The following is a 25,144-nucleotide window of genomic DNA, read 5'->3' on the forward strand; positions in this document are numbered from 1 at the left end:
TAGCTTATTTGTTGCTCAATGAGAAGTCAAATCTTAACTGCTGTGACTCTGACGGTTAATTGCTGTGTCGGTAATCTGATCACTATCAAATAATCCTCAACTTTCAACTCAAGTTCTTGATCATGGCATCATGGCGACTCCCCCCAAACACTTCCTCAACACCACCTCCAGGGGTTTATTCGAAAAGTAATGGAACTTCGCGAACGATCTCAATGGAAAACATGCAAGTAGGCGCAAGACTGGCATTATCGTGTAAAAGCATGGTTGTCATTGCGTCAAAATTTAGCAGCCTGGTTTATGTTGGTAGTTGGTCCAATGCTGGAGATGGCCTGGCTGCGACATTTCAGAGTTACTGGCATGCGTGTGTACATTTGAATGCGCTGTTTGGGTAAACACATATGAATATTGTTTGGCTTTTTTTCGATTACAGTACGTAAAGTGTAGCTTACTGTAGAATAGGCCTGTAAGCAGGGAAAGACCATTAAGGAATCAAGCAACCGGGTTCGTTGTGTGTGTGCAACTGAACTTTGAGTGTGCAGACGTCTTTTGAACATGTTCTTTTATTTGGTAATGTATGGTGGGGGGTATGCCAGACTGGAAACAGTGGTTGTTTTCAGCAATAAGTTGTGCGTGACAGATGGATTTCTTGCATAGAATAATTGAGTCATTAAGAGGAAAGTTACGTGTGACGTTGTCAGCAATTCCGCTCTGGGGTATATGTAGTGTGATAAGCAAGTTTCATCGATTGACTTGACCAAGGCTTTCCAACTCATTCCTTTTTTCTATGTATTGCCATTCTTCTGGTATAGCCTACATCTTAGATTGCAAAATTATCATGAAGCAATGACATAAAGCTGTCTGTGGCGAGTTGGTGTGATTATGTTCGCAAAAAGATCTGTCATCTTTACAATAAGATCAGTCACCTTATTGTCAACATAATCGCAGAAAACCTGTAGCACTAGACTAGTCCATTAATTTTATATTGCTTCGTATTAGAGCGTTTGCGTCGTCTTTCTGAGTCCTTTCATCGATAATATGTTGTTGGCCTATCAATTATTCTCAGTGTCAGATCCCTGTCATATTTCACAGATTTCTTGGTTGCCATCGATAAATACTGACTATAGTAAGGAAATAAAGCTTACAAATTCAGACAAATCTTTCAAAAACGGTACAGAATAACAAAAATATTATCTATAAAAACTTTGTCGTTTTTGAAGTATTTTGTTCTGAAGAATGGTAGTAATAATGTGATGTTGATCGTGTGCGCACATTTCCCGCCGATGCATCTTGGTCTGATTTCTTTCATTGAGAAATCATGGAGAATATTTCATATATCCCCTTCTCTTCTTTGGATTTCATGCGTCGAACCATTTTCCTTGTTGCGTTGTCTTATTTCATTTCACACAAGACGTCACACTTCTCTCCACGGCTTTTGCAATTTTGACATATTCCTTCCGATAAAGGTGATTCATGTATCCATAAATGAAGGGATTCACCACTGCATGTAGCCACGATATTGCGTTGATTGTAAGTATTACGACGGCTGGCGTTTTGAACTTGAATATGCTCTGAAATAGAAGAATGATGTTTGGAAAAAAAATTGGATTACGGTCATATAAAATACTGTTGCTCACCTGTGCCATAAAGAGTATGGATGTCGGCAGAATTAAAACTGCGTAAGCGATACATATCCATAAGCTACTGTACACCAGTTGTCTTTCTCGGGCGTGACGGCGTTTCATTGCTTTCAATCTGTTTAATTAAAAACATGGCCAATAATCCACTGCTGAAGTCTGTTGTGTTGTCCTACTTACGAAAACTCTCTTAAATTAATTACAGAGGACATAGTGTGTCATATGTCAAATGTCTTGAGAGGAGGCAAAGATGAGACATGTGGTTAGATGGAACATGCATTTGCCTTTGATAGCAATTAAAATCAAAAGAAGTTCATTTTGGAAGCAAATTATTACATGATCAATATATTTCATTCATGATGTTACTAGTACATCGATTTTTGTATAAAGCGTTTCTGTAGCGAACAAGAACTTCCGTGTGTCTCATCTTGTACGCAGTGTGTTCGATCACACCCTCACCGGGAGTATGTTGATGCGGTTGACCAAGGATATTTGAAGCCCAAGGAATCCTTAGTATGTTGTACAATTCAAATGAAATTTAGTATAACTAGTAGGGATCAAAGGCACTACTCTTTGAGTGGCGTGGAAATATACAAAAAGTGTCTCGTCTCATCCTGTGCCCTGTTCGTTCTATTGTCTAAATTCTTTCGAGTTCTCGTTTGATTAATTTTCTTGAATGTTGATGAAAAGGTATTGTTCTGTAAGCCATATGTCATATGCAGGCGCGTAGCCAGCCGAAAAATATGGGCGGGGTTTGAAATGAAGAGGGCGGGGTTTCGATTTTTATAGCATCAATTCATTAGGGTTAAGTAATGCGTAAATGACGATTATACAATCGCCTCGCGTTGACGAACTTACGCGTATGATAAGCTTGCCAACGTGTCCGGAAGTGCTGTTAATTAGCGAGTCCCTGATCTCTCGCGAACAATTGAATACGCGAGCTTTCTCAACGCGTATTACGCGCATATCAACGCATATTACGTAACCTCGGCGACGATTTGCACAAGTCAAAATGTCCGAGTTGTTATGGAATCTGTTCTATAATGGCACCGATTTCAGGTGGTTCAATTTCAAACGTTTCTCATCTTTTATAACTCAAGCATTGACACACATCTTCCGATGGTTATGTTCAAGTAGTATATTAGCGAAAATCAATCACGTATGTACGCTAGGGCTGTTCAAAAATAACTTTTTTTCCCCGATTCAAGCCGGTCACCTCTTAAATCATCAGGTTGCAGTAGAAAACCTTGATCACCAAATTTCACTCGATTCCAACCAGTAACGGCCTCCGAAGACCCAATTAAATTTTTTAATTTATTATGGAAAATAAAAAAAAAAAATTTCCCAAATTTTTCTGCCAACCCCATGAAATTGTTGAGCTGTCTTCAAAGACGTTGCAAAACAAATTTAAGTCAATTCCGACCAGTAGAAGCGGAGTTATGTAAGTTTTTCGTTGATAAATCGCGGATTATCACCGATCAAGGATAATCCAAGGATTATCATCGAAAAACTCACATAACTCCGCTTCTACTGGTCGGAATTGACTCAAATTAGTTTTGCAACGTCTTTGAAGACAGCTCAACAATTTCATGGGGTTGGCAGAAAAATTTGGAAATTTTTTTTTTTCAATTTTCCATAATAAATTAAAAATTTTAATTGGGTCTGCGGAAGCCGTTACTGGTTGGAATCGAGTGAAATTTGGTGAGCAAGGTTTTCTACTGCAACCTGACGATTTAAGAGGTGACCGGCTTGAATCGGGAAAAAAAAGTTATTTTTGAACAGCCCTAATGTACGCACGTACATGTTTGCGGTCGATTGCGGACATTCGATGACATTAGTTGAGCGATGTCACTCTTTAATCACAATCGCAAATCCGCATACAATCCATCGAGAGATAGGAGCCAAAGCATGCTAGCCTGAGACGCGATCGTTAGGCTAGCGATGATATCTTTCGTATCAGGCATATTGCGGATGCGGTTGTTGCGTAAGCCAACGATGATATGGTGCGCGCCAGGCAAAGCAGATGCGATTGTGCAGGCGATGGCATAGTTCGCACCGGGCCTATTGCAGATGCGGTTCTTCAAGCTAGTAGAACTAGGCTTGTTAGAGACGTGATAAATCAGGCTAGCAACGATTGCCGAACGCGCGCCAATCGATGACTTAATTTCGCAATCATCTCAGCGAGATCGATTCTCGTTAGTTTTTGCCGCTTGCGCGTGGCCTGGCTGTGGTAAAGGAATTTAGCAAAAAAATGTTAGCGTAGATTGAAGAATGCCGTTTGAATACAGTGTTTTACAGTGTTCCGATAACCTGTTGCTATTTCTTTGTTCTTTATTGATATTAAGCCGTCAAATTGTAGATCAAAGTTGTGTTGCCGTGTATCGCTGAATGCGTGAGATTAAGCATCCAATTGTTGAAGCATAGACCTAATAGAGTTCTAGATTTGATGAGATCGCGGACCACGCGACAATTATGAATTACGCGTCGCCAGTGAGGTGAATACTGCAATACATCCGATATTATTAATATTGATTACGCGCGTTCATAAAAGCGACGCGACGAATTGTAGCTACACTGTGACTGTGATTACATTATACGACGATATAATATCCTTGTCTCCCTTGCACGCACGTGAAAAAAGCCCTCTCTCGTCTACTGTGCACACGAGAGAAGACGCGAGAAAAAAGCCATCCTATGTATCGGTCATACATAAATCATTGCGCAAGAGCTTTCAACAAATTAGCTAGTGCTACCGACGAAATATTGAAATGCATCGACGGGGGTTTCGCGTAAATGGAAGGGGTTTCGCGTTTCAAAAGTCGGGGGTTTCGACCCCCGAAACCCCCCCTCTGGCTACGCGCCTGGTCATATGTATTTTTTCTCTGTAACATATTTCCAAGACAAGTTGCTGACCATAAACTCTAATCTATTCCTGCTATTCCTGTGTTATGACTTAGATCCACCCATTAAAATCATTTTAAGCTGCGTTAAGCGATTATGAGATAACTTTCTCACCAAGTCCCACACACGCACCAATCTCACCTTTGTCTGCGTTTGGTTGTCTTCCCTTTTCGACTTCTTTGGTCTTGAATTCGCTTTGCGATCGTCCCCGATTTCGCGTGGTTTTCCGATGATAAAATCTCGTTTTGTTGTAAAGTAGGCAATGAAGTGCACAGTGCTTTGTCGGCGGCGGTTAATCTACTCACGACGCTGTTTGGGTGAAGAAATTTAGCGCTCTCGGTTGTGACTCTGAAACTACCGCCGTTTTCGCGTCTTGTGACATGCTTTTTATACTTAGCGCCGACTGTGAATGCACGGTGCATTGACGGCGATGATTCGACGCTTACGGGCTCTTGTGCTTCGTCGAGCTTTTCCGGAATGTATTCTTTCACGATTGAAGAGTTCTTTCGTGAAATCTGCATCAGTTCTTCCGGCGACGGCATTGTCGGAGCGCTCAGTGACTTTTTACGTCTGAGGTTTTTCGTGGTTTCGTCCATGTTCCGCATTACAACTGGTGTTTTATGGTCGCTTTCTTTTGTAATTTTTTCGTCGTCGGTCGTAATATCAATCGTATGGCTGCCACGATCTTCGACTTGATCTTTTGGTGTTTTTTCTTTACTTTTAGTTCGAAATAACATCTGCCATAATGACCCTCGTCGTTTCGCTTTTATAGATTTGGCGTTAGGTGACGGTGTCCGTAACGGCGTCATTGCCGATGTGTGAGAGTGATTGTCAGACATTACATTTCTTTGTTTCGCGGTCACCATTTCTCGGTCGCTCGGGCCCGAATCGCTGTGGTACCCTTGCATGCTTCCATCTGGATATAATATATGTGATAGTGAATTGATAACTTTTATTAATATTTCATAGCAAAATACGACCGAGTACCTAGCAACTACCGTTTCGTAGTTGCGTCGTTGTTAGAGATATATTCAGTATCTTATACTTTCAATGATCAGTGGTCTATGTGCCGAGATTCAATTACCATTAAAAACAGGGTGAGTTGGTGCTTTGAAAAGATCGTTTTGAGGTGAATTAAATATCAGTGTTATTAAAGATGATGTGTCTGTCATGGATTGAAATATGCTGTCTGCAGTGTGGTGTTTTTGGACAGTTTTCAGTATTCAGGCTGACTTTTCTACTGCACTACATGGTGAAGTGCGTTTGAGGCAACTCCTGGGATGATTTCCATCATTATAATTCTTGAAATTACAAACATTGACTAATATTGACAGTCAGCACTGTCACTAAATATCGTTTTGTGTGCGTCTTTGTAGCGCCTTTGGTAATTCTGCGGTATTTCTCGGCAAGTTGCTGTTAGCCATTTATAGACTGTGGTCCTTGGTAGTTTTGTATCCTTGTGCTTGCTATAGAAACAGATTCTTTGTGGTACAGAACTTCAGTAGACAATTGAATACGCCTAATATATTCATATGGGAAGGAAGCCAAATCATTTCGGCTGTCACTCGTCATGGGTAATCGTCAGCAACCAGTACAGAATGGAGAAGAACATTGTATATCAACAATTGTATCAAAAAATATGACTTGATGTGACAAGTATGACTATTTCTTCAAGCAATCTCGCAAAACATTCCTCATTCCAATTTTCTGTGTCATAGTAGATTTGCATTGCAAGATTACTTTCAAATTTTTAGTACGAGTTTTATTGACAGTGGCGATACTGGCGGGTTGTGACAGACTTACCTTTGGCTGGTCTGAAATTAAATCCTCCGCTGATGATGCTATCTGGTCTGTAGTCTTCGATGCCTTCCTCGCCACTTGTCGTGTGAATCTCTACTTTTGGATCCTTGCTCAAAGTCCCGGATCCTACAACATATCAAGTTGTCTCTCGTACCGTATCCATATGGCAATATGTAATTGCACGTAACTATACTCACGTCGATGCGATGTTGCAGAGCTTCTGAAGCTCGCCTTCTTGTGAATTTTTATCTTTTTCTGTACCTGCTTCACTTTCTCGATAATCGCAGAGTAGAGAGTTATCAATGTTATCAAGCCGCCGGCTTGATAGACGATGTTCAGTATCATGTTGTAAATGCTGTGAGTGGATAATGTGACATAGATGAGGAAAAATTCGATGCTGGGACTAAACTTTTGTAGATATTCACCCTACTGCGTTAGTGTCCGACCTGATTGAGCATCTTAAAGACGTGTTACTCCACTGTATGTTTCCTCCTGAAATCGATTTGAGATTTATGTGTCTTTCATCATGAAGCCGATTGCCTTATTAAATCGAGCCTTGCTAAACAAGGTTGATTTCACTCACCTACTGCTAATGGAATGTAAAGTATTGGTGATGTTATCCATATGCTTGCCACCCATAAGCGCAATCTATTACCGGTGAACAGGCCCTGGTATCTAAAATAAAACGTCAAAGTTACCGGGCATATGTCCAAGGCACCATACATAATGTGGCCGTTCTGCGTTGTTCTGTTTTGACTCGATAGTTTGCAGCGGTATGATTGTATTATCAACTGTGACTTGTGCAAGTCACTGCATGCTTTATGTTATAAAATTTCCGTGGCCTCTGTGTTGTGAGTCATGTTGGCATCAGAGCCAAGCAATGTCGTCAATGGGGTCCTATTTGTAGAAATTCATAGCATGAACTGGTTGATACGACTTTGACAGCATACTGCTATCTCATGTTTTCAGTATGAATTCAAACTAAAAGTATATCTACATTCTTCCATCACGCTAGTAAAATAATATTATTAGTGCATACGAGGATACAACGCTCTGTTTCCATAATTGAATCACAACTGATGATTTTCTGTATATATGATTGATAATAGTCAGTATTATACTACAGCTAAATCGATTAATTTAAGAACTACTTTTGTGGTTGATTCCATCAATCTGACATTAGGTATGGTGAATATCTAGTCAACTCACCTTTTTGTATCAACGATTCCAATGTATCTGTTGATTGCTATAGCGACAAGATTATGTAGGGATGCAGTGAAAGAGCAATAATATAAATATCCGGAAATTGTGCAAAGCGCGTTGGGATACAATTTTTCCTGAAATAAAATACAAGTTGTTATGTGATAAGTGATACCAACTTGTCCAGCTTCATAGTAAATTTAGATTCAGGTATGAAACTGAGTTGAAATTGAAGAACTTTGCTATGGTTGGATCTGGGCATTATGCCTTTACTTTTTGATGTGACTGAATCAATTACACCCCGAACTTGAAATTTGTGGTCCATCAAATACACACTTTCATGATATAGATCACAATTCCATTTCTGCATAGTAACAGTCACAGGTGTGATAAATAATTCATTCTGTCAAGTTGTGTAATAGGAAGGAAGCCATGAGACAGCAAGCTGGGCATGCTTAAATATATTGGACGACACACTCCATTCCAATTATGGTGTGTGACTAATACACGATATGGATCCCTGGAGAAAGTAAGGTCGTTGCAGTGCAATCTTTTTACGCTTGCTTTGCGGTGACAGGTGCCACCGTTTCAAGTTCCAAAGTATCAATTCAGTAGTGAGCATACAAATTCCCAATGTATTTGTACCAACAAACATTAGTACTCGAATTACTGCTTTGGCACAAGCCTTGTTTTGGGAACTTACAGTCTGATGGCACCACAACACATAGGAATTCCAATTGAAACTCCCGATTGATGCTTATTGGAAACGCAAATCTCAATTGCATATATATCTATATATGGTAGTCCGGTAAAATAAAGAAGCAGGGTCAGATTCAAACTAGGTAGTAGGTACCACACTAAAGTTTACTGTGCTACTGATCTTGTCAGCTGGGGCCGCTGATTGTGGCCAGTCTAAATTAGGGATTTGTTGGACATTGGACTGGATCAGACCCCGAAGATCCCATTGTGTACTATATTGAATCTGCAGTCGTCACTCCTTATATTTATTCCCTATCCCCACTGTTATCATAGCACAATCTATGTAATTAAATTCTTGGATAAAATAAGAGTACGATTCCAAAGTGAGAAAGCACTTACCATACTGATCATTCCTGGTAGTTGCAGTGGGATTATAACAAGTGAAAATAGCAATTCAACGCAGCATAAGTTTGCGATGAGCACGTTAAACGAGGTTTGGAGGTTTCTGTTACTTTTGTAAGCCCACACTGTGAGTCCGTTTCCAGCAGTTCCCAAAATTACCACCAAAAACGCGATTCCAACTGCCAAGAATCGCAAGTCACCTGAAAACGAAATTTGCTAGTCAATGCACTGGTGATTTTATTGCCATGTTTTGGTAAAGAAAATTATCGAGATACCATTGCTACATGAAATGAAACGAGCTGGAATAAGGTAAATGCTTTAAGTTGGCTGGAGTGACCAATCAAGAAAATCAGAAACACTTGCTTAGTTATATTATATATGAATTATAATCATACTCGGAAGGACCTCTCTCATTAGGCTGTGAACTTAAAATGCTTTAGTTTTGTTCTGGAACTGTGATATCAGCTCAGTTTTGCAACTGTCAAGACATGTGTCTACCCATGAAATACCTTGAATAGTGAAATATCACACGACATCTTAGGTACATTCTTGAGTGTTGATCAAGTTCCAGCCTCTCAAGGATTTTTAGGGGGAAACCTTGTAATTATAGAACATCCTGACCATTGTACTTGCTAATTTTATTGATATCAACTCCTGCCTGTTGTTGATTTTTTTATTCTACCAGCTCAAAGCTCTGCATGGTTGCGATAGGGGCCTACATAAAAATCAAGCTATATTTAGGTGCACACGTCAAGAAGTTGAAAACAGATACTGTTGTGGAGCTGTTTCAAATCAAATTACACCCGCTGACTCATGATATAAATGAAAGTGACATAGATAGTTATCAGATAAGCAATTCTGAAGAGTTTCTTGGAGCTATAGAACTTCAATATACAATTGAATACTGTATTCATATGGAAATGAACCCGAATATTTCCGGCTGACATTCGTCAGGGGTAATCGGGACCAACTAGTGAAGAGTTGGAAAGAACATTGAATCTTTACACATTGTGTCAGCCGAAAACGTTCGGGTTCATTTCAATATGAATCTACTATACTATTCAATTATAAGCCATTCTAAAGCACATCAGATCGGACATTGCAAAATTGCAATATGTAAGTGAAATTACATGCAGCGATACAGTAAATCCATACGATCATCTACTCAGCAAGTCTTGCAAGTAAATAAACTGCTAATTTACAGCCCACAATATTTTTAAGACCTCGCAATTGTGGTCCTATTTACTTACCAGGATTTGGATCGACTTGAACAAAATTACTTGTATTCAGCATGACGGTTGTGGCTTGTTCTTCCAGTGTCAAACCAATACTTCTCCCGTTGTCAGGCATTTTTTATTATTTCCGAATTATTATATCTAAATACAGATATTTAAATACAAAGATAGTACACACGGTCAATTGCTATTCTGACATTGTCATACTGATCCATTGTATTGCTATGATCAATATGGTCGGTGAATTTATTTTTCTACCGCATTTCAATACATCACGTCACATCCTGTAAGTGTAATGACGTCACCCGGCGTCGTTATGCATTTGTTGTAGGGCATAATCCTATCATTGAGTTGCTCCATCAAAATTCTCTAATGACATTTTGTCGTAAGAGAATTAGCATGTGCAATTTGTCAATTAACAGTTTGCTTCCGAAAGATGCTACTGACTTATTTGCAATATTATATGATCATATAAGGTCTTAACCCTAAACAATTCTAAAATATTAGTTTGATAGATGTGCGAGATGAAACTAAACTGTCTTTTACTATTAACTGAATAACCACCTGCATACAGTGTGGTCATATTGTATTAGATTTATATTGCAATTCCAGCATTCACTTTGTCTACCTACATGCTCAGATTGTATTAGTCTATTGATTTCTGATCCTCAGGAAGGAAGTAGATGCATATGCATCTGCTCTACAGAAGAAGCTGTCTACCTGCCACGTTTGATCTCTGATTAATGTGATCTATCATTCTGTTCCGCTAGTGTTATTAATAAAGTAAGTTTCAAGTATGATTCACGCCAATACGACACACGCGCAGCGTTATTCAGAGAAAGGCAAGGCCACGGCTATTGTTGTCGCGGACCCGGTCACATGTTTCACCGTTTGGTTGAAATGCATTGGCGGTTGCGGCGGTTTAAAATTTTGTGTTTGTAAATTAGTACTTAACTTGAAATTATATCACATGGTATTTGGAAAAATCATGGGATAAGGTGCTAAAGTTTAATACTGGATAGCCAGATTAGTTTAACATTCAATGCTATTTGAAAGTTTACACTAGTATTCTATACCTATTAATGAATAGATATGGCATTGAATTGTTTTACTATTGCATAAAATTTTCAAAATCAATATGCTATTGGGTTTTAAAACTAAATAATATGTGAGACCAATGAACTTCTACCTTAATACTCTTCAAAGCACTCGATTTTTACTTCTACTGGAGGCAGATATGACAACACCCACTTCTACTTGTGTAACTTTGAAAATTTCTATCATTTCTTTACATTTCTATTGAATCATGAAAATCCTGCGTTCAACAGGCCTTCTATTACTGTTACTGCAAAAATATCCTGCATTCATTACCCACTCAACATTCCCGATATAAATTTAAACTTCACATTATTACATTTTCCAATTCCTGATGCAATCTGTAGCATCATTTCCTGTGTCCTGAAATATTGAATTTCAGGTCCCATACTATGATGAGACAAATATTTCGATAAAACCAACTGCAGAGGATGTGTGTCAACTAAACGTCAAAAACAATTTTTGCGTCTTCACATATGCTAAATTTGAATATCCGAGCACCCTGCGCTATCGTTTACGTCACGATGACACTGCTGGTCTATGTTTAGGCCCAGCTGCTATTCTTCTCGAGTTACTACGTCATGAGCATGGGCAGAGTGTATTGGTGCATGCCGGTATACTTATAACGAAAGTCTTGAAAAGTTTCCCTTGACTCATGTCTTGTTAATTTCGAATCGTGCAGATTTCTTAACAAGAATTAAGAAACGCACTCATGTCACACTCTGTTACCATGCTTATAAAGTGTTTTATCATTTGACGGACGTAATAGAATTGATGTTATGCCAGCACTTCCGAGTTAGGGAAACTCCAAGAAATGAGAGATTGATGTTAACTGATATTTTATGTCGGTGGCAGCTCATGATTATTGAAACTAATCTTCGATGTCTACAACTTCATATTTTCAATAATTTCTTAGTAATACATTTTTTCTAAGTAACGTAAAGATACCAAAATTCATTTAGCATCTGAAACTGGAATTTAAAGATTATTGTAATTGTTGCAATCATAAAATCATATGCATTTTATGTGCCACGTAATTCTATCATTTTATTTTCAGTGCCTGTCGGCTGCCGTTACTTTATTGTAATATGGTATAACTGTTTCCAAAATAAGCCTTTAATCACACACAGACCAATACTGATATACCATCGTAGGATCATTGGTACGATGTCATATTATGACGCCCAAGTGCCAAAAACCAGAATACCTTTTATTGAATTATTATATGACACTTGTTACAAAACACATTGCCATGCGTATAGCCAAGGTCATGTCCTGCATTCATGAAATGTTCCCAAAAAGTGTGACTACATCTCATACATCTGCCATATATAGGGTGCAAATCAATGGGAAAATTACCAAAAACAAACAGGATTTTTACTAATATCACAGTCATAATTCTAAATAGTCTTCGGAAACATTGCAGTTTTTTCATCATTGCAATTGTGATGGGGTAATTTCCGAAGTAGCACATTATGTTAACAATAAAACAAAAGATATTAAAGTAAACCTATATTAACTGGTACTTGGTAAATTTCAATTCAGACATTGGCTTCTTGCTCAGATATATCAGAAATGTCATATACGATACAGTATTTCTGACTGAACTGGCTGTTGGCAAGAATCTGTGATATTTAATCCAAACAGTGATATGTCACAAGGCTATTACTAGAGATATTCCAGACATGTCAGTTTAACGCCAATACACACTGAAACTCGAGTTGTTCACATTCATACTTTTAGATACGGCAGCTTTCAATGTTTGTAAGATAGTAATCCTTTTGAACATGAAATTCATGCAAGATATGAGTAAAGATGCGCCTATGTAATTGTTTGACTTTGAAAATTATTTTTATTTCCTGAAATCTCATTTAGCTATGATAATTTGTAGGCTTACATTTTTTGAAGATATTCTGAGACCTGTCCTTCACTTGTGCAAATTTCTGAATAATGATCATTGTTAAATTATCAGACTCACCTAATTGTTATAATTGTTTCATGGAAACTACTAGATGAAACTGAGCTTCACATGCTAGGTCGCCACTTTGATCACAATCTAATTCAATTTCCGTGAGCTTTTGTCACATCGAACGTTCTTCCTCATTGGGCTCAGTTTTCGGTACTTCCTATCGACTAAATTGTACAGTACACTTCGTTTTATTTTTGGCTAACGTAAATTGACGACAGGCGTAATTGCTTATATTATTATGTCTCGGTGTAAGAAATAAATATTGATTAGTGATTAAGTGTGATGATTCCAAAGTGCCTGATAGTGATAGAAATTTCTAACTGCTTCTTCTCCTCTCAAATATATTTTTCATTTTGATTAAATGGTTGATGGCGTGTGGTCATAATTAACGTCATTCTGAAACAGAACTGCATTGGTGTATATGTGTCCAGGACATAGGCTATTAATCGAAGAAGGATCTTAGGTGTACACGTTGTAGCCAGAACTGCCATCGAGATAGGATCACAATAGCATCACATTGCCAAAAGCCCTCAATATCCTTTGATCAACTTGCATGTAAACGATGAATTTGCGACATGCTAGTTATTAAAAGCTATGAGATGACTTCAAAACGTTTAACTACTGCCGCAGTTCTGATATTCTGCCGTGATAATCAGGTCACTAACGTCACTTGGTTGACTAATTTAAAATAAAAGAATAGCAACCGCTTATATACATGATCCCTATTTAGCAAATATATTTTTGAACTCACTCTATGTTAGGTTTATGATTCATTTTTCTGGCGTTATGTTCTCATGTCACTTGCTCTACATGCCTAGGATTAATTAATTGGGCCGAGTTATTTATACTCTAACAATCACATGTCAGAGAAATAAATATTCCTTCCTCTTACGTTGCCAATCAACGCTAAACTTATCACTGTGGAAGCGTATCATAAATGCACCATATTTCTGCCCTGACTGTGGAAGACTGAAATAAATCTGATGACAACCTTTTATTCCTGCCATGCCTTACTTCTGTCAACCCTAACCACGAGCACGTGAAATCTTGAGGATTTCATGTCACATGAATGGACTAATGTTTCTGGCTATATAATATTCCATGACTGTGTGGTTTTGTCATCTTTTGCGTTCGGGGAAACCCTCTCTCTTTTCGTGAGATATGGAAATGATGTCATAATCCTATCAATTGATGAAGGCACAATATAATTGTTCCTTGAAAATATGAACCTCGCTTCAATATATACATTTTAGTAATGCAATGAATATATTACTAAAATGTATGTTAAAGTTTTGTACCCCAAAAAGTCTCTTCGAACCTCGCTTCATTTTACTAAATTCTGATATATATTCACAGCTGGATTTTTATAAACTTTAATTGACCATTTAGCCATGGACTTAATTATTGCTTGCCAATACTATAATAATTTCACATATCACACAATACAGATCTTTCATCCACATACTCGTGTTTCCATAACGAAATCGAATGTGAAATGTGAGATTATCACATTATCGTATATAGGCATCCTTGCACCGGCGTCGACGTAAACATATTTGTCACGTCTTATGCGATGTGTGAATCACGTTCAGTGACACAATTTCATTTGAGGAAAAAATTTGCGATGCCATTCTTTGTTGCAGCTCAACATCTTTGATTTTATTCATTCTTTCCGATAGTTTGTTAAGCAATAAATCAATGGCTCCGGTTTCGAATGTTGTTGGTTATGCTACGACAGAATTCTTACCGCCTTTCCCACTCCAATCTATGTTGTGATATGTGCATTGTGCAAGTTATAGCAACAGTTATTAGTATATAGATGCTATTGACTTACATAATATTCTACCATCCCATTGTTGACCTTTGATGTTCCATCTCCCGAATTGGCAATGATGATTGTCATGGAAATCATTATGATTATGGCATTAGGTTGCTAAATGATCGGGTTCTGATCAATTCACTTGGCATGGCATAATTGGATAGTTTATACTTGCTGTCTTGACGTAATAAGCTGTAAGATAAAATTTAACCTTAACATCTGCAGGTTAAATTGCGCTATAAGAGGTTATGTCTTGAAATTAGAAGCTTCTCAAAAGCTTTGTACTACTTGAGTTTCATTATAATATTTGTTTTTGTTACAAAAACCCTACGTGATTGTATCCAAATGACCTACATCACGATGATACAGATACTGATACATATCGTGATATGCACTACTATGTCAGTATGTTGTTTGCACGGATGTTCAAAGCACGTTTTGTGTTTCCTGTTCCAGATACTGTGGCCCTATCATGCATGTCCAGTTGTCCATCCTTATCTAATTCACAGAGGTCTTCACATGTATTGCTCACCAAACATCGAATGATATTATATGTCCTTTAATTGACATCTAGTTACCACTGCAGTATCTGCAGCATAATTTTGTGGTCCGTAAATGGTGGAAGTTGCCCCGTTGTTTGATTATGACCTCAAGTTTAGCAATGGAGGCCTATATTTTTGATTTGGGGGTTAGTTCGAGGAAATGGACTGCAGCATAATTTCATAATGATTAAGTAAAACATTGTGATATAACCACGATAGAATTCTCCAAGTCTTCAATATCGGAATTATGTTTGACTCATCCTTAACCAGCAATACACAATTCACATCAACTTCCGAGTTGTCAGTGATTGCTTGCTATGAATGCCGAAATTTGACGATCAATTTCCTTTATTTCACAGTCCCTATTCGTTCCTGGTGCAAGCGCAAATAAATACCGGAGTGAATTGAACCTGAATGCAACAAACTCCAATGTCGTCGGAAGATTGAGACCTAACGCAGATGCCCAAACAGCCAGTAGAAGCAGGTGAACAAATGCAATCTTTCGGACAGAATTAGCGCATAGCGTAATCAATATGAAATGCAGGACCAACGCATATCCTCTATCCTAAATATGTATTTTGTGCTCGTACTTCCTTGTGTTTGGTTGCTATTGCAGATTCAGATTTGATCTGTAGATTTCACTTGGTCATTTTGACTCATTACTGCCTATGTCGCCTATAGCTCCAACTAGTGGTTTGTATTTAATATGATAATGCTTTTCTGAGATTTTCAGACGGGTTACGTTGTTGGTAGTTGAATTCGAAGTTGGCCTGAAATGTTCATCTACTTGCGTATTCAGTGGCTATAAAGATAATGATGATAATTTCCTTTTGAGGCAGGTTACTCCCCGGATTATGTGTGTATTTACCAGTTTTACTGTGAATAAAGAATATAATAATATATATTAAGAATCGCAACATAATTTCTGTAATTTGGATTCTTCGTTTTCAATAATCTCTACCTCTGCTCTGCAACCTCTTGCAGCCCCAATTCTTCATCTACCGCAAATCTGTAATATGACCTCTTCATGTATTGCATAGGAATAGCAATTTGACTGTATTACTGAAATATTTTTAAAATACTTCAACTCGCCATTTTCCTTTGGTGGCACGTCGCTCCCCGGATTATGTATGTATTTACCAGTTTTACTGTGAATAAAGAAAATAATGATAATAAAGAAATATGCAGCTATGCGACAACATTTGAAGAATAGAGAATTGGAGTAATGCCACATATATACTTAGAATGGTATGAGAAATACAGTGCTGCTTGACCTCATTTTTCACTATGCTATTCCTACCTATGCTTTTTAACTTTACCATTTTGGTATAACATAATTAGTTATTGTCTTCATCATCCAGTTTCCATTATCTCTTGATTGAAATAAATAGTCAGACTGTTTTAATTATCTGGATGTTTTCAATTTTCATAATGATTTGGTTTGGGTTGTCATGAGTTATCTCACTCATTTCGTCATGCACCGATCTTTTATTGTGGGTGTAGCGTAAATATTGTGTTGACAATTTACGTGCAAGCTTGTCGGGATAATAATGTCTAGAAATTTGTGTAAATATGTGTAAGCTCGGTGTCACCAGTTATAACATTAATATTTAATGGGAATCTCGACTAGAACGCGAACAGTTTCGATGTGGAGGCCATCTGTTGTGAAAGGCGTTGTAGTAACGCGAATTTGGACTTGTCAAGTACAGGCATATTTAAAAGCTGCTCGGCAGAAATCTGAGCAATATTTACTTGGAAATTGTCGCTCGCCGGTCGGGATGAAATTGTCGTGAATATTGATTTTTTTTCGTAGCGATCATTTACGGCTTTGTGTTTTGATTTCGGGTATTTAATACGGCAATGCTTCGATAAGAATCTGGATGTAATGATGCGGAGCTTGTGGAATACTGCTGTGCTTGTGTGGTAATAATAGCTCTATTTCTGTTTGCGTTTATTTTAATAATGGAATGCTTGCCTTGAGGAGAGCTGCTATCAAGATCAGATTGTGCCTGGCGCAGAATATTTGAGCTGAGATCTTGACATGCCGTTGAGACTAAAATTGGAAAAATATTGGTGCATTGTCATTGAGTGACGATTGGTACAATCTTAACAATAGAGGGGACAAGTTTATTGAAATTCTGTTTCGGGTGTAATTCTGAGGATGAAATTAAAGATCTATGAGCCCGCTGAAAAAGTGCAGAGATAGCCAAAAGAATATGGTGTCGAAGATTGCGTTTATTTACAGCCTCATCAGTCGCTTTGCTTTGCGTTACATCTTTTATTTTTGAAAACCACCACTGATTAATTGCTAAATTATACCACGCTTTGACCAAATCTACCTTGAAACTTGAACTTGAAGTAGCTTTGACGTGTCTTGGAATTCACTAAGCTGTTACTTGTAAATGTGTGGAAATTTACGGTGATACATCTGCTTATACTTGATTGGCATGGTTAACTCTTTGTGACATATTTTATTTTTCTTGGTCGTTTATCGGTCTTATGATTTCCAGATCGTTTAACGTTCTAGCGTCGGCCCCAAACTCGAAAATGTCGCAGGACGCCAACACATCGTCCGGGAGCCATTCCAGGACACCCACGCCAAGTTCGATTATGAGACAAGATTTCGCAGACTTCCTGGACTCCAATTTCGTCAGCAACGAGGAATCGGATTCCCAAAATCGCAGTCAGCCGCGTGTAAACGGAGGTGCGCAGAAACGAAGCTTTTCTGTTTTCTGAATTCTCAAGTCTTTGGTATTATCAGAAACGGAACAGAAACGAAACGGCACCGCTGAATACATCATGAAAATTCAGGAGGAGAACCAGTCCTTGCGAAGAGAGTTGGATATGAAGGTATGCATTTTAAACTATCTCAGAATGCGTTGTGACTTGTGATATGATGTAGGCTATCTCAACTTTCGTTATGCTGTAAAACTGCTTCTTTCCTCAATTATGGTTTATAATAATTGGACATTAATCGAGCGTGACAGATGTCGTGTTTTGGTTGCAGTCGGCAGGCTCCAAGCGGCAATCGTCAGCTGTTTGGTAAATTTCTTTATTCTTACAGATTGTAGTGTGATCGGGGTTATCACCTATTTATTAGCTTGCAATAAACTAATAGACACACTTGTACTGTGTATTGTGTGGGATTTATTAAGTTGTCGAATACTAAATTACTCAACAGCTTCTTGGAAGTACAGAATTTCAATATACAATTGCATAGTGTATTCATATTGAAATGAATCGATTATTTGAAATTTCATGCCGGTGACGTCATATTTTGTGATAGGATTGTTGATATAGCCTACAATGTTCTTTCCGTTTCTCTATTTGGTTGCTGATGATTACCTCTGACGGGCGTCAGCCGAAAATATTTATTTCAATATAAATATAATACTATTCATTCATTACTCAGTAAACGTGATAAAGCATGGAAATGAGAAAATATGTCCGTGAATGTGCTCAATTTCACTTATTTTCCTACGAACCCATAAACTGAAGTTGGTGAATTTAAATTTTTATTATTTAGAAGCAGATATAGACGCTGTGCCTAACTAGTAAATTTAATGCTAACGTGACAGACACTGGGAAAAAGAACGCTGTGATAGGCGCATGAATATTTAATGAGCTCGCGGATGCAGTTTTGGTATCGAACCGAAGGTGCTAATGTTTTTAAATTCTTGCCAAGCACACGATCTATAAATATATTAATCACGCGTCACGGAATTGGCTTTGAATCTGCGATTTACGGCGGTTCAATTCTGGCGGTGATTTCTGTCTGAGCGTTATTTATGGCCAAGGTCGAAGTTTGATTGATTCATGATGCTGCGAGTATGGTATCCGTTGAAAGCCATTGGAGATTACCTATTTGATCATAATGTAATGAGTCTAGTATGACCCTGCATGTCACCTGACTTGACTAGATTTTGTGAGTGATACGTGTTGGACTGTTGGTGTCTTTCGAAAGGTTACCTTACTCTTGACGTCAAATCAAATGTCGTTGGTCATGGAAATTTATTACCGCCAAATTACTGGGTTGTGAATATAATTCATGTTCAATTTGTAAGCGGGCCTTCGTTAGTGAGACCCGTGTAATGGATATACCATCAGTTGACTTTTCCTAGTTTGAGGTACAATTATAATTGATGCTGCCGCCATCTTCCCATTTTACTATTACGTAACAAAATCTATTTTGAAAAAATCGTTAAAAAAATCGCCCTACTAATAATGCAAATAATTTTGGTAATGATATCCACCACTTCATAAACTTATTAATAGCATTGACCACTATTCCAAGAATCATCCCTTACCATACTTTATAAGGCCATCATCAACACACATGTTTCGCTTTGAATGTTTCAGGAAAAAACACTTGTGAACAACATGAACTCCATCAAGACGTTTTGGAGCCCGGAACTGAAAAAGGAGAGAACGATCAGGATAGGAGAGTGCGACAAATCGGCAAAGTTGAGAGATCAGCTGAAACGCGCTCAGGACGAGAATCAGGTGACACGACGTGATTGGCGTGGTCAATGTTGCAAGAAATGTTTTCTGATCGCAGACACAGACACGTAGGCCTAATAGCCGGTAATACTAATCGATTGTACGCGAGTAGAAATTTATGACATTACTTTTTCTACTCTAGCACCGATGATGACTGCTTTATCTAGTGCTTACCGACTTGGAGTCTGCATTTTCTACGGATATCTGATATATAACGTTAGGGTGGAGTGAAAAAAACAAAAATTTGAATTTCAAAAAGTGCCTTTGAGGAGTCAGTTTTGAAACCAATATATCAGAGTATTATATGATCAGATTATATATATCAGATAAACCAGAACACTTTTAAAATGACTATCATCACTCCTACTGGGAGACTTGAGGTTGACTATCAAAGTTCCCGAATATTCCACCAAAGATGAGTGCAGCAGCTTGTGCAATATGTATAATATATAAAACAGTTTAACAATGTCTCAAGTGATATGAAATTCATCATTTTCAACAAACAGGTATGAGGTATATATAAATTATGTAACTGATTTACTTTTTGAACAATCTAGGCCTATCGTTTGTTGTAGCGTTGAACGGAAGATACCCTTTTCACCAAGTTCATATCATAGAGATTATGATGATGTAATATGATGAAAGTTCAATCATTCTCTCTACTAATCGAAATTATGCTATGCTAAAAATTAACTTGTAGGTCCGCCAAACAAGATGTGGCATTGCAAACTTGGTAAAACCAACCGACATTTTGATGGCAGTCTAAAAATCAGTAATTTGCTTGTAACTTTTTTTCTGTACATTTTCAAGAGAAAGTCCGATGCAAGTGAGATAGAAAGATGTTGCTTCCGCAGCTTTTAAGCCCAAAACTTGCTTTCTAGCATAAGCGGTTATCAAGATATGGCAAAAGTAGCTATTTTCGGCTCGTTCGGTGAAATTGCACAGTCACTAGAGGGTGCAGAAACCTGAAATCATGATAGAAGTAATTCATTAGAGATTTGGGACCAGATATCAAAGGCGCTTTTTGAAATTCAAATTTTTCTTTTTTCCACTTCACTCTAATATGACGTCATCTGGTGCCCATTTTACTTGTTTTTGCGAACATAAATCCAAAATTATGTAATTACCCCTCACGAGTGTCAGTCGAAAACATTTCGCTTTATTACAATATAAATATATTGTTGAATCGTACATTGAAGTTCTGTAGCTTCCGAGAGTCTCTTCATGTAACTATTTTTGTCCAGAATTATCAATTGACCGTGCAAGCGCTCCAAGACGAAATCCGGGCGCAGCGCGACCTCAATCAGATCCTGCAAGAGGACCTGTCCGGGTCGGGGCACTTGAGGGACCCGCCCGCCGCGTTGGACCGGTACGCGGACGACCCCAGGATCGTCCAGGACGAGATGGACAGGCTCAGCCGCGAAAACGAGCTTCTGCAGAGGACGATGGAGGAGATGGAAATGAGAATTGAGAGTCAGAAACAGACGCTGGAAGCCAGGGACGAGTCCGTTTCGAAGCTGATGGAGCTTCTTCAGAGTAAAAGTATGCCATTGTTTTTACTAGCCTGGCCGTTGGCCAACCTTTGTGCCAAACTGGAAGCCTTCGGGAAACCCCAAGGTTGACCTCTTCATTAACACACAAATATATAGCATTATCCAATACATTGCTATAAAATACTGGTGCACATAATGAAATGTCCGTCAAAAATTGGGTTAAAAGAACAAAACCATTGGAAAATGATTTTCAATTTCCCTAAAATCTGCCCGGTAGGCCTACCTAGGATCTTGCTGTAGTGTTGACTTTCAAAGCGATTTTAAAATCCTAATCCAATCCTACTATGCCAAAAAATCTATAAAATGCTGCTCTGTCTAGTGCAGGTTTTCAAACTTCTTTAGAGCGGACCCTTCAAATTTATTGTACTTATACAACATTGTTATTGAATTGTGGCTTCGTGAGAAAAACGTCTAAGCATTTGCAGGAACGCATAAATCAGCACGTCCTTAGATTTATTAGGACACGCGCATCACGCTCGATGAAAAGCTCCCCCTTGACTTATTCACTGAAGCTCGATGCTCAACAATTGAAGTACGTAAATTCTGCCATTGGCAAACATCTGTTGGATAATCCCGCGTGTGCGAAAAATTTTCGAGACGACAGATTTCGTGTCGTTGGGAGGGGCCGTTCACACTTTTATTTGTGTACATTGGAGTCGACTTTTATCAAAATACGCCAGCCAAGGCTGTGTCAACAAAAAAAGTTTCTGTACCATCTAAAATTAGTACATTGAACGCTCTCGTATTCGGCATTTCATGCTGGTGACGTCGTATTTTGTGATACGATTGTTGATATACGATGTTCTTTTCCATTCTCTACCAGTTGCTGACCGACACCTCTGACGAGAGTCAGCCGAAAATATTCGGGTTCATGTCAATACCAATATACCAATAAATAGTATATAAAAGTTCTGTACCTCCATGAAGCTCTACAACATTATTGGTAAAGATTTTTAAAGTTTATGTCTAAAAATATCACTCTGAGAGCTACCTGATTCCTGTAAAAAGGTCGTATCATTTAAATACAGGACAATGTAGTTTTAGAGTTCATAACTGCAGCTGTGTCCCTTACAACTACTCCATGGATCCCAAGGGGTCTGTTGACACCAGTTCAAGAACCCCGGGAATAACGTAATGTTTGATCAGACAGAAAGAGAAGGGCTAACATTGAAATGAGAATTACACCAGGACACTTCGTTTCGACAGCCTTTCCCGGTAAGGAAACCGACAGCGAGGTGGACTCGTTGAAGATGCAGCTGGTGGAGGCCGAGGCCCGTCTCGTGCAACTGGACTCCATGCTGATGGAGAGAAATTTCGAGATTCACGAGATGAAAAACGCGTTACCTGACGCCGGCTTTTCCGCGGACCTGCCCAAGATACAGTCGCTGCAAGCGGTTATTAACATGAAGGTACGCTCGCTGTGCATAGCGCTGCAGTTTAACCCCGAGAGGAGGTCCTCCGTTACATACTAAAAAACACATTCGTCACTCTCCTCCAATTAGTGGATCTGGATCTTTTTCACAATCTTGATTCGGCTCCCGCTCTGAAAATATACGAATATGCCGCAGCTCACCTAAGGCAACTCCAAAAGAATTCTGTTTTTGTGACGTGCTGTTAAACATTGGTTTGTCATCAGGGTTGTAACCAAGCCACAGGTTTCCGAGTCGCGAGTCAATCATACTTTTTTAGTTTTGACTCGAGTCAAGTCGAGTCATTTCGATACACCGCTGAGTCAATTATGAGTCATAGTGTTACGACTCAAGTCTGAGTCCAAGTCATTGTATTCACTGTTTAGTTTCGAGTTCAAGTCCTGTTCAAACCACTTTTTACAACTCTGCCTGGGGGATATAATATGCGTCGCATTCACAGCTTAGTAATTTTCCTCGCTTTCACAGTTTCTGATCCTGTTTTACAAATATCAGTAGGCTACTGATAGACGAAATAACAATGAGGCAATGAAATGCCTGTATTGGCCATCCAAAGATCGATTCCTATGACTCGGTCGAGTCATGCGCAGAGACTCGAGTACGAGTTGAGTCAATACACAAATTGGCTCGAGTCGAGTCACAAAAAAATTGCGACTCATAACTCGAGTCATTACAACCCTGGTTGTCGTATTCCAGTTATCATGGGCCATGGGTCAAAAAACCACCCCCTTACTTGAGTCGCGTTGTTTGGGTGGTTTGACTTGACTCGATGGATAGGAAATATGAAATGACTCCTGACTCGAACTTGACTCGAGGTATAATTTGCATTTGCCCGACTTGAAAGTCTCGACGCCGCTTCAGATTCTATCCAAGCAACCTAAATGTTATTTATAAACCCTTGCTGGGATTGAGACCGGTTTTGTGTGCTCAGGATGGCAAGCTCGCGATACTGGAGCACGACTTGAATTTGCTGGAGGAGGAGAATCTGATGTTGAAGCGCGGCGGCAGGAACACGAACGAGGAAAGGGAGGAAGAGTCGAAGCAGTTGGAAGTTCTCAAAAGCCATTCGAATTTCATGAAAAATAAAGTGAGTAGAGAACTTTAGAACAAAGTAAAATGGTAGTTGGCAGTAAAGTTCCTCTATATTGCCAGTATGTTATCGATCTTGTCCACAGTATTAGTGATATGTGGTCTGTCTGTCCTCTGAGACAGCTTATCTCTGGCAGAGTCCAAGAAAATTACTGAAATTGTGTTGTGTTGATGAAGAAGTAAGCAGATATTAAAATGTTGTCATCCGAAGCATAATATCCGTCGTTTGCTTCTAAAATTATCCTGTGCTGCATGCAGGTATGCGGCGTAAATTGTTGATTTGTTCAAATCCTACAAAAGGAGAGAAGTTTGAAATTTTCGATATAGCAAAAAGATGAAGCATACGGTGCTGAATTTCCTTACCCTGATGTGACATTCTTCGATGTTTTTCAATGTCGCATTTTGAGAAAATAAAGTTGTAAAATATTGATATCTTGGCCATGTTTAACTTTGAAACAAAGTGACGAGCATAATCATGGCCAAGGTAAGGCTGAAAAAATGAATATTTTACAAAAACTTCATTTTTTCAAAGTTTTTAAAATGGATCTCAAAATTTAAAAAATGGACAACGGATATTAGGTACTTTTATTCCACCCCATCAATTTGGACAATAACTTTATCAATATCTGATCCAATTCAATATGTCTCTTAGTCCATGAGACGGATATTTTTGCCAAACGTATTTTGCTCTTCAGGCGTCTTCTATCTGTCTCCACACGATGTCGCTACAACTGTTGTATCTACGATTCTGGTATATACTGCCTTACGATTGGTAGATTTTCTGTTAGATTCGGTGATGGGTTTCTTTTGATTGCTACTGTTTTGGTTGATCTTTGTAGCTTATCATCTTTCTATTATCGGTATCATTCCTCGTAAATAGTTTGACGGATGCTAACTATGACATTTGTTATAATGATGATTTTCATATTGTGTCTCATGATGTGACACATGCTTTGCATGTAGTGAGTACAATCATGATTCTGTTGAGCCAATATCATTCTGTTTGTATTGATGATCTGTTGGGGCTGTAGGCGCTGGCCTACTTGAAAGCTACGCGGTATCGATTGGATATTGTGTTTTTTGTAATCAATCAGATGACATTATCTTATATTTTTTGTGTTATGATAGGTGCTTGAATGCTTTTTAGATGAATCGATATATTTTGCTTGTCGCATGATGCAAAATGATATCGTCTTAAGAGCGTGATATAGCTCATTGGATGCGTAGATTTGAAATAGTCAGGATGGATGATGTATAGTAGTGTGTAGCAAACATTTTG

General features: G+C 38.5%; 2 protein-coding genes across 6 annotated transcripts in view; one reads left to right on the plus strand and one right to left on the minus strand.

Moving 5' to 3' along the window:
• The window catches only part of LOC145454353 (ERC protein 2-like), a 39,028-nt gene that overhangs the window by 365 nt on the left and 13,519 nt on the right, over positions 1–25,144 (plus strand). For 2 of the 5 annotated variants that reach the window (XM_080332353.1, XM_080332354.1), the window contains exons 2-9: positions 114–227; positions 15,656–15,780; positions 17,807–18,000; positions 18,058–18,146; positions 19,656–19,799; positions 21,041–21,338; positions 22,556–22,758; positions 23,708–23,863. In XM_080332353.1, coding sequence (XP_080188479.1) covers positions 123–227; positions 15,656–15,780; positions 17,807–18,000; positions 18,058–18,146; positions 19,656–19,799; positions 21,041–21,338; positions 22,556–22,758; positions 23,708–23,863 — 1,314 coding nt within the window. In that variant the 5' untranslated portion in view covers positions 114–122. The remainder of the gene's footprint in view (positions 1–113; positions 228–15,655; positions 15,781–17,806; positions 18,001–18,057; positions 18,147–19,655; positions 19,800–21,040; positions 21,339–22,555; positions 22,759–23,707; positions 23,864–25,144) is intronic. The other 3 variants (XM_080332355.1, XM_080332356.1, XM_080332357.1) reach the window with 2 other exon arrangements.
• LOC145454355 (uncharacterized) lies at positions 1,066–9,630 on the minus strand. Its single transcript, XM_080332358.1, has 9 exons — positions 8,634–9,630; positions 7,545–7,672; positions 6,919–7,010; positions 6,761–6,827; positions 6,533–6,690; positions 6,339–6,461; positions 4,677–5,451; positions 1,635–1,752; positions 1,066–1,568 (listed from the first exon to the last, which is right to left on the minus strand). Exons 1-9 carry the CDS (start codon positions 8,643–8,645, stop codon positions 1,395–1,397), a joined length of 1,647 nt encoding a protein of 548 aa, XP_080188484.1. The 5' UTR covers positions 8,646–9,630; the 3' UTR covers positions 1,066–1,394.

The sequence above is a fragment of the Botryllus schlosseri genome, chromosome 13 (assembly GCF_051294905.1).
Source record: "Botryllus schlosseri isolate E-star chromosome 13, Bs_hap1, whole genome shotgun sequence".
NCBI lineage: Eukaryota > Metazoa > Chordata > Ascidiacea > Stolidobranchia > Styelidae > Botryllus > Botryllus schlosseri.